This window comes from Brachyhypopomus gauderio, chromosome 11 (genome assembly GCF_052324685.1).
Source record: "Brachyhypopomus gauderio isolate BG-103 chromosome 11, BGAUD_0.2, whole genome shotgun sequence".
NCBI lineage: Eukaryota > Metazoa > Chordata > Actinopteri > Gymnotiformes > Hypopomidae > Brachyhypopomus > Brachyhypopomus gauderio.
Genome location: NC_135221.1, coordinates 20,234,682 through 20,245,054, shown reverse-complemented (window position 1 = coordinate 20,245,054; position 10,373 = coordinate 20,234,682). Strand labels below are relative to the sequence as shown.

The window sequence follows — 10,373 nt, the reverse complement described above, 5'->3', positions numbered from 1 at the left end:
AGAGAGGGACTGAACATCCAGTAACAAAAGATCTCACTATACAGTATATACATTTGAAAATACATTGAGGCTGCTTCTGCCTGTACTGCCAAAGGGCAGAGACAGGCTCAACCCATTCTGTGTAGTTTGCTGTGAAAATCCCTGCCTGTATTGATTGATTCAATGTTTTTACTACATAGCAAGAGTATCAAAACATCAAACTTCATGTGTGCAACTGGAAAAAATATCACGGCAGCTATAAAAAACAAACAAACAAAAACTGTACAGAGCAGTGTACATCAGCATAGTCAAACATATCCATTCATCTAGATTATTCTATACCTCTCATACTCAAATAGCGGCCTGTGGGCCTAAAAAGGGCCGCGGGCTGTTTTGAAAAGTTTTTTTTTTTTTATGATTTTTTTTCAATCGCGCTATCCGCTCTTATTTTGAAATCGCGCACCGCGATCTCAAGACCAAGCTGGGAATTGCCTCCATGGCAACAATAAACAGATATGTTTATTATTAGATAAACAATATGTTCACAATCGGTCTAATTCAAAATATGATTGTTTGATTAAAACTGTCAAGTGTAAGGGGAATTCCCATGATGTCACAAAGCAGCAACTGTATATAAACTTGCGCTGAGAGCGTCATTTGTGGGATACAGACAGGAGAGCAGTACGTGGTTTTGGATACATTTACAACATTTATTTACCACAGCATACAGGATTCAGCTACACAGATTGCTGCAGAGGTATGTATGTCTTTTGGACTTTTATGAATATGTTTTAATACGAACTGTGCCTTCCGCCAAAAAGTAGTTCCACAACAAGTGAACAGAACAGTTCCCTGGCCTATCTAAAAAATAAAATAATTATTTAGCTCAGCCTTTTCAACTGTTCCCAAATTGACCTTAAAGTGATTTTGTAAGAGCCAGACTGTGAAGCACTTTGTAGCCCACTTTATTTGTCGAATTGTATTTTGCTCATGTTAAGCCAGTTCCAGCGCGTTCAGTTGTTCTACTGTCATTGCAGTCGATCAAATCGTTTTTGTGGTAATTGTAGGTTCAGAATTTGATGTAAGTGTGGAGTCACACTTTTTCTGAGTCTGTCCAAATTGGCTGCAGGTCAAACGTTATGTTAAAAGCATCCATTTGATTAATTTTTGCAGGTTGTATAAGCACAAAAATGTTTTTTGTGTACATGCCGTTGCTTGGCAACGTGTCCGCGGAGTGATACAGGTTTAGTGTGAGAATGCAGTGCTGTTCTCAGATTGCGAGGTCGGAACTAACTGTTGTATAATGATGTTTAAATGCGGTTTTAAAAGTAGCTATAGAGTCAACATTTGTTTTTAGAAAGAGCATCGATATTTAGTTATTTTTGACGTGCCTTATTACTGATGTGCAACCAACTCTTAAACCTTTGGAACAGTTATACATTTGGTTCAAAGAGGCGGGGTCTAGTTAAAAACTTCAAATACTTCGAATGCAAACGGGAATTGCCGAAAGAAGATGATACGTCTCTCTGGACGTAGAAACACATCCTAGCACAAGTGGGGAACCGTCAGGGCCCTCTACGCCCTCTCAGAGGGCCTAAAATATTCTTAAAACATAAATATATATAATATAATTTATCCAATTTTATTTTATCTACATACAGTTTGACAATCGACATCTAAACAATTACAAAAATATAAGCAAATAAATTATTCAACCGTGTCTATTCATACTGTGTTGGAAGGAGGGGTTAAGTTAAGTTAACTGTGTCTCCCTCTATCAGCACTGTGATGCCCGATGCCCGATTCATATTCCGCTCCTGAGGAACACGGAGCTGTGGACCTTATTTTGCTTAAGAAGTTATCTAGTGCATATGTTATTGTTTATTGCGTTTTTAACCTGCTTTTGAGAAGCATGTTGACCTCGCTTCTTTGCTCACACGTCTTTTATCAAAATATTTTTTATCTAAATGTAGGAATGTTAACACCACCTAATTCACAATCTCGGGACCAGATCATATGTAGTGGATCAATAAAAAATTGCGGTTGCAGTACCAGCTGCCCAGCCCCTAGCGAGCTTGGTTAATAATTCGGTTTTTAATTCGAGGACCGACGACGTCTTTCTTGTCGTAATAGTTTTGTGAAGGCATCTTTGATATTTTTACATTAACATAGTTAACCAACCATGAACGCATTTGCCTCTGTAAATCCACATAAATTGAAAAGACACATCTAAAATCCCGTTTCTCGTGGCCCAAGAGTGCGACATATTTGTTTACATGTGGTGTTTTCATCTAGTTTGTAGGTGGTTTTGGTCCATTCTTAACTTGAATTTGACGACAGGCTTCCAGTTATGGTGAGTTGTGGGTGATGAATCCAGCACCACACACCCATGTTCATTTAAGATACAAAGATCTTTAAGAACACAGAAACAATTCTGAACCATTTTCTTATATAGCTCATTGAAATAGCCTGGAAGAGAATTGTACTACTCGGTATTAAAAGGGATCCTCCAAAAACTTTAAATAAAAAGCAATAAATATGGAACCATAAATGGATATAAATGCTGAATGTAAAGAAAATGCTTCTTTATTCTGTTACTCTATTCAATATGGAAAGATCTTCATGTACTTTTCTGAAATGTAGTTGCATTAAGGAAATTATTAAGGATAATCTTTTAAATAAAGTAGCAGTAACTTCCAAACATTTGTAATTGTGAGTTCTGAACATTGTACTGGTTCTGGCAGTCCAATGCAGTGGATATGAAGGAGAAAGATGCAGAGCTGGACAGACTGTTTGTGGCTCTGCGCAAAAAGAACGAAGCTCTAATGAGAAGATATCAGGTGGGTGTGCTGAAAGTTGCACGGCATTCTCCCCTTTCACTGTTTATTTCATGCGTGTTGTCTCCCAACCTCGTGGCTTTGCTGTGGAGAAGAGTACATGTATCTGTCTGGTATTTATCATTTGTGATTGTGAGTTCTGAACATTGTGCTGGTTCCGACAGTCCAATGAATTGGAGCTGAAGAAGGTGAAAGATGCAGAGCTGGACAGACTGTTTGTGGCTCTGCGCAAAAAGAATGATGCTCTAATGAGAAGATATCAGGTGGGTGTGCTGAAAGTTGCACGGCATTCTCCCCTTTCACTGTTTATTTCATGCCTGTTGTCTCCCAACCTCGTGGCTTTGCTGTGGAGAAGAGTACATGTATCTGTCTGGTATTTATCATTTGTGATTGTGAGTTCTGAACATTGTGCTGGTTCCGACAGTCCAATGCAGTTGATATGAAGAAGGAGGAGAAATGTGCAGAGCTGGACAGACGGATTGAGGCTCTGCGCAAGAAAAACGAGGGCTTGATGAGAAGATATCAGGTGGGTGTGCTGAAAGTTGCATGGCATTCTCCCCTTTCACTGTTTATTTCATGCGTGTTGTCTCCCAACCTCGTGGGTTTGCTGTGGAGAAGAGTACATGTATCTGTCTGGTATGTATACATTTTCAATTAAGTAAAGCACTTTTTTCGCATTTCTTCATACATGGATCATTTTAATTTTATATGCTATAATATGTGATTTTTGTAATGTGCATGCCAACTTGTACTTAACAAAAAACCCTATACGAGCAGAAACTGAAGGGGAAGGCAATTAATTTTTGTAACAACAGCAGAATAGGCCAGATAATTTTTATTTATTTATTTTAAATAGGCGCTATTTGTTATGATATTTATAAGTACCACTACGTTACATCCTGCAGGAAATAGAGCAAGATAAAAAGAAGGCTGAACAGGAGGGCATCGCTGTGACAACCCCCCGCAAGCCCCGCTCTCATGAGCCCGACTCGGTCGATCTGTCCAAACTGAGTGGGGTAAGACCAGCAACGTCCATAGTTCAAAGTGGGCTTTGTGGACATGGAATGCCAAGCTGCCAAGGGGATGTTTTCAGTGCTTTTAGCATTTTGGGGCTATGCTAATGTTGGCTTTTGGATGGCATATAATGTAAAAACACCATCCAGGGAAAGTAACACACACACACAGATGGCCTGTGTAGTGGTAATTAGACTCCCTCCCTCTGGTCTATGAAGGTCAAGTGTCAGAACACACACACACCGCTGATTATGATGTCCCAGCCCTCCACACACACACCACCTATGGAAGCCCTCTGTGACAACTGCTCACTGACTCCCTCCCTCTCCTCCTCCCCCAGAATCGGAGGCCCGGTACCAAGAGCTCCGTGGACATGACTCTGTCCATGACGGGCCGAGAGCGGGCCGAGTACCTGCGCTGGAAGAAGGAGCGCGAGCAGATTGACGAGGAGAGGCTGGCTCGCCACCGCAACTCCACTGGCCAGTGGAAGCGGGAGTGGGACGCCCAGAAAACAGACACCATGTGAGTCCGGAGCCCCGGCGGCCCCTCCTCCACGCACAGCACTCGCCCCCCGCCCGGCTGCCTAACGACAGCCAGCCTGTCATGGGAAATGGGCGCAGTTATAGAGTATTTTCATATGAAAAGCAAACGTGGTGTAATGTTGTTAGACAATTACAATCTGATTTTTCGGTTATCATTGGTGAGTGTGTGTGAGGGATAGAGAGAGAAGCTGGGAGGGAGTGATTCATGTTGACAGGATGCAAGTGGGATGATGAGTCTCTCTGTGGTGTGTTCACAGGTTCAGTGAGGACTCGGCTGCAGCCAGAGAGGCCACACCAGAAGCAGGAAGTAGGAGAGGCAAGTTACACACACACACACACACACACACACACACACACAGCTGACCATGAGAGTGAGTACTCGGCACTGATCATGGCATCAGTGAACATACCTGCATAAAACCTGCCTGTGAGGTCAGTTGTGTGTACATCAGGTGTACACCTTAATCAACTCCATGCACCACTTGTGATTTTGGGCTTTGTTTCTGTAGTTGGACTTCTTAACCATCCTTAGCCCATCATCATTGTAGGTGTTTAGTGATGTTCTGTGATGTCTTCTTTCAGCAGCTAGGGGGCGTAATGCCCATATACAGCAGCACAGTGGGGCTTCGGGTCAGCTTGTGGCATGGGACTGTCTCTGTGTGGCGTGTGTCTGTCACCTCACTCCACATTGACCCTGCCAAAGGACAAGCTCGTCTAACCATGCTCTCACCTACATCTGCTTCATGGTCATGCTGACCATCCTTCACTTGTAGTTGTGTCCATGGTGTTTTTATGGGGTGCTCCTCTGCAGTAATGAACTGAAGTTCATGGCGGAAGGGGAAGAATTACCTATTTTGAATGGTTGCTTTTAAAAAAAAACTATTCATCTTGTGGCATACGCTCTTGAGCGGCTTTTTACGTGCCTCAGCACCTTACGTCAAAACTCGTTAGACACAAGTCCAGTCAAGACTCAATTTGCATGCTTTTCATCATAATTTCCCCTCCCCCCTCACTGAAGACTGATGTGTGCTGCTATCCATCATGATGACTTGTGGGGCCATCTGTGCCTCTGAGCTCCGGGTCTGTGCTCTCCTCTGCTAGTCTGTTGTATGCAGTCGCCTTCCAGGATCTTGCAGGACCCCTTGTAAGACTCACACTGTTTTACCTCCCCTCTCTTCCAGAGGACAACAAGAGACCCCCCACGGTGCCCACGTTTGGAAACTTCTTGGGGCACGGCAAGTCCAAAGAGGAGCGCCGTAGCTGTCGTGGACGAGGGAAAGGCAGGGGTCAGGGCAAGAGCTACAGGTAGTGTTCCATACTGGTCATCGGTCACTCTTCAATTAATCTATCAGCTCTACGTTTTCCTTGAAATGGGGTATTGGGAGGTGGTGACGTTATCTACAGTAAATGTAAAGTATTAGTCACCGTAGCTTCAGAAATGTTGCACAAGATTAGTTTTAATTTGATGCTTAAGCGCCATCTCAGCCGTGGGTTCCCAGTAAATGGGATTACGGTGGCAAGGGCAACACGGTGGCTTGGTAGTTAGCACGTTTGCCTCTCAGCACTGGGGTCTTGGGTTCAAGAACGAAAGTTGCGTGTGCGAGTGTCAATTGCTAAGCGGGAAGACCGCTAGCAACCGCGGACAATCTATAATAGTAGCAAAAACATAAACGATGCAGCGCTTTGATGCATTGCACTATAGTGAGCTATTTTTAAAACAAGCCCGCGGGTGACTCATGACGTAAGTGACCCCTGGTTTATTCAATATTGACGGCATCCTAACTTTTTGATTGACAGCTAATTGAGCAATAGAACACGAGAGGGAGTGTGTTATCGTGAATATATGTAGCTACAATGTAGCTACATGCCGTTACTTGACAACGCGTCCGCGGAGTGATACAGAGAACTAGAATACCGTGCTGTTATCACACATATCTGCAGGGTTAGAACACTTCTAAACCAGTCGGATTGTGAACTAACTGTTGTATAATTGGCGAATAATCATTTAGTTAGAAGGGGAGGGACAACTGTGAATTTTGATTGGACATAAATTTAAGTAGATTTCTCGATGGGACCAATTAGGTTTACAAATTTATATGTAATTCATTGGCCCTTTGGCGAGCTACTCGGAAAGGGGTGGCGAGCTACTGGTAGCTCGCGAGCGACGTGTTGGAGACCCCTGCGGTAGAGAGTACGCTGTGCGCAATTGGCTGCTGCTTCTCGCTGGTGTGTGATTTATTGTTTGAGACTTGTACCTGTGTTAAATTGAACATTCATTCATTATTGTGTCTCTGTTCTCAAGCATGCATGATAACCGCTGGGAGAAGGAGAAAGAGGAGGAGAAGCCCAGAGAGGAGCATCCCAAAGCCCTATCAGAAAAGGTGAGGCTTTTGTGCTTCCAGAAGCTTGGTTGGATCCATGGTTGAGCACTTGATAATTCCCAGAGTTTAACTAATATAGTTGATATCGTCTCTGCCGATGGACTAGCCTGCAGGTGCCGTTAAGAAACTCCCTGTTAGCAGTACTGCTAATGCATTTAATTTAATGAACTCTTGGTCACCAGAAAGAACTGAAGAGCTCCAGCTCCCACGCCCCGTCCACCCCGAGCCCCAAGCAGCAGCGGACATCCGGGCCCAAGGTGGACATCCCCTCCCCAAAGGAGAGCCTCAGCACCCCAGAGACCCTCAGCCCCTACATCCCTCTGGAGGACCACCAGCCCGTGTTAGACTGGGGAGAAGAGATGGAGAAAAATGACGGCTGGTGAAAAAATAAATAATTTATTTGAACATGAATTTTGCCCTAGAAGGATGAAAGGATTTTTTTGTAAAGATAAAACTGAATTTTCTCTCATTTTGTAAGAGCTGCTGCTCCAGCTTGCCTGATATTCAACGTGAACCGAGTTACTACGCGCGCTACGGAGTTACGTCACACGCTACGGTCACTCGCGAAAGTATAAACCTAGCTTTAATGAACCGCAGCTGACTAACACTACCAACAAGAGTGGGTGTGTCCAGAGAGCTGCGCCCCGTGGAAAATCTGAAACCAGCCAATTAAACTCCAGCCTCAGATCACGTGCTTGGCAAAAGTTTATGCCTCTCCATGCACTCTCATTAGACCGGTGCCCCGCACACAGGAAGTGTGCACAATGTAAGCAATTAAATTAGTGCTGTCAATTCCAGGTGCTGCGATTGATTTTGCTCAAGCTTGCTAGATTTTTTAATTAGCAATCCAGGTAAAATTAGTGGAATCAACACAATCCAGGTAGCCTGAGCAAAATCCTGGTAAGGACTTTTAATCGCAGCACCTGGAATTGACAGCACTAAATTAAATACAATTGTGTTTACTCTTTTAATACATTCAAACATGGCTATTAGACACACAGTGTGACAAAATAATTTCCTCACTATCGCAGTTTATAATGAACTAATTTTAATATTGGAACAATATTAAATGGGCGGCGCCCTAGCGCCCCCTATTGACCAGCCACCACTGAGAGATGCAGTCTTCCAAGAGCAGTGCGGGGGAAGAGTCCCCTGAAGCCCAGCAGTGACCACAAGTCCGGTACCAACCAAAAGCCAAGAGGAGAGGGGTGGTGGTGACCATTGATCTATATTACTGGATTGGACATCGCCTGTTGCCGCTATAGCTAGCGATGCGTCGCCCTCGGAGCCATTACTATGCATTGAGTCATGTCAGCACAGCAGTGTAGTTCCTATGTGGGATGTGCATCCATCCGCCCTTATTTCTTATCCGATTTTTATAAAATATGGCTTAAATTAAAGGTGAAAATATTGCCAATGTTGTGATATGTAAAACTTTGTTATTCTCCCAAGAGATAAATTTAAATTTAGGTAAAATTTTTAAAAATCCTTTAAAAAAAAAAAAAAAAAAAAAAAATCCCTGCAAAAAGCCCTTTTCTTTCACCTGGCTAAAACTAAATAACACAAGTACGTCATTGTCACGGAGGAGCCGTGACGCTCACGCAAGCGCACAGGCACAGAGGCAGCCATCTGCCAGCATTTTTACAGTTTTTCTCGATTGGTTTGGCTCATTTCTTGAAACCGAGATGACATTCTCAATACAACATGGACAAGTCTGGAAACCCCTTGGCAATTGTTCACAACAGAATAGCAGTTCTCCTTGGTTTAGTCAAATTGCAAATGTCTTTGTACATGTCTCAAATATCCCAGTCATCTTTGCAAATGATTTAGTACAAGTAGCCTACAGTTAGCACAATTTCCTAGTAATTTGAAATGAAATGAAATGAAAAATGAAATGTGCCATATTTTGTCAATTGTGATTTTTTACACCCCAATCGAACAGCAATCTGTTCAATTTTCAAAATTAATCAACATTATACCATATATATTATATAGCATTATACCACAAATACCACATACCAACCTCTTGATATATTTGGTAAATTCATGACTATAATTGAACATCTGAAACTAGAACCTTACTAATGAAGGTTCACACATCTCAGATAACCAAGCAGATAGATACTTGACAGGTGCTCTTTATGCTTGTGAATGCTATCAATCATGTAAGCCTGTACATAGAGAGCTTGACTAGGACCAATACAATTTCTGAACATGGAGGCAACTAGTCCAACACAAGCAAGAAGGCAACTTCCTGCTCAAGGAAGAGGGGGAAGAAGAAGATGAGGAAGAGGGGGAGTGAGGGTACGTGGTGGTGGGACAGGGGGAAGAGACAGAGGAGCACGATCACACTGTGTTGTCCCAGATGAAATTCAGGCGACGCTCATTGACCATGTTATAGCCTACTGTAAATCATCGCCTCACAATGGCAGAGGCAGGTCAACGAGTTCAACCCAAAGTGCCTCTGTCTACCGTCTCCTCCATCATTATTGACCAACGGGCCACAGTGGATGTCCCAGGCCAGCGAAGGGGCAATCTGACTATGTGTGCTGCCATTTCTGAGAATGGTGTGGCCACCCACATCCACAGTCTTGGCCCATACAATACAGAGAAACTTCTCCTTTTCTTGGATCACCTTTACATCTATTTGATCCCTGAAAATGAGAGAGGTCTCGTAGGGCCTCACCTACCACTCCACATCATTGTATGGGTCAATGAGAATTTTCACAATAGCCAACTCATCAGTGTTTGGTTTGCTACCCATCCAAGAATGCTGATGGAGTTCCTACCCTCTTACTCTCCTTTCCTCAATCCCATTGAAGAGTTTTTTTTCCACTTGGAGATGGAGAGTGTATGACCATCATCCACAAGACCAGAGATCCCTGCTCAGTGTAGGGGGTGGTTGCGACATTTCTACCCTCGTTGCATTGCAAAGGAGATTATACGTTGTGAGATGGATGAAAATCTATGGCCAGACAGAGAGCAGTGTGTGGATGGCCAGGAGGTTGAGGATGGTGGCCAGGTGAGAGAGGGTGAGGATAGTGACTATTGAAGTGAAACCACACCCCCACTTTATTTACAGGACTATTTTTATTTGATTGTATTACAGAATGGGCATCATGTTTACATTTCCTTTTTACACTTCAGTATTGTTAGCAAGTTCATTTTTGTGTAAATAAAAATGGTTTAAACTTCCTTGGCGTTATTAGTTTGATGTGTGATTAACCTTTGTAAAATCTTTTTTTTTTTCAGTTTTATACACCATTGTATTCTGTTAGTTAGTCCTTTGCCATAGTGACAACACATCTAACCATTTTGACTTGAAGTGCTCACACAATGCCAAATGGACAATACATTTTGGTAGCACTGACTATTCATACGAGAAGGGAATTGAGTTTTGACACATGGGTGAATTGTTTTGGAAAGGATATGGGCTTCTGAAGGCAAACCATGGTGTTATGCTGAACCATCCAGGTTATTTTGATAAAAGCACCAAATGCTTGAGGATGTCCAGTCTGTTTCGAGAAATGGGCCAAAGCAATTTCTTGCCAATCTTTACTATTTTGGTGGCACTGACTTTAAATGAAAAGGGGGTTTAGCGTTGAAGCATAAGTGAACAG

The 10,373-nt window shown here is 43.0% G+C and overlaps 1 protein-coding gene across 3 annotated transcripts; it reads left to right on the top strand.

Moving 5' to 3' along the window:
• The first annotated feature begins 469 nt into the window (after positions 1 to 469).
• On the top strand, positions 470 to 7,153 carry LOC143527428 (coiled-coil domain-containing protein 9-like). Of its 3 annotated transcripts, XM_077022636.1 has the most exons (11): positions 470 to 736; positions 2,275 to 2,332; positions 2,724 to 2,819; positions 2,981 to 3,079; positions 3,241 to 3,342; positions 3,722 to 3,832; positions 4,171 to 4,352; positions 4,630 to 4,688; positions 5,554 to 5,677; positions 6,675 to 6,753; positions 6,936 to 7,153. In XM_077022636.1, exons 2-11 carry the CDS (start codon positions 2,330 to 2,332, stop codon positions 7,134 to 7,136), a joined length of 1,056 nt encoding a protein of 351 aa, XP_076878751.1. In that variant the 5' UTR covers positions 470 to 736; positions 2,275 to 2,329; the 3' UTR covers positions 7,137 to 7,153. The 3 variants fall into 3 exon arrangements, with proteins under 3 accessions (XP_076878751.1, XP_076878752.1, XP_076878753.1); XM_077022637.1 differs by lacking the exon at positions 470 to 736 and having other exon boundaries at positions 2,172 to 2,332; XM_077022638.1 differs by lacking the exons at positions 470 to 736; positions 2,275 to 2,332; positions 2,724 to 2,819; positions 2,981 to 3,079 and having other exon boundaries at positions 3,229 to 3,452.
• The last annotated feature ends 3,220 nt before the right edge of the window (positions 7,154 to 10,373 follow it).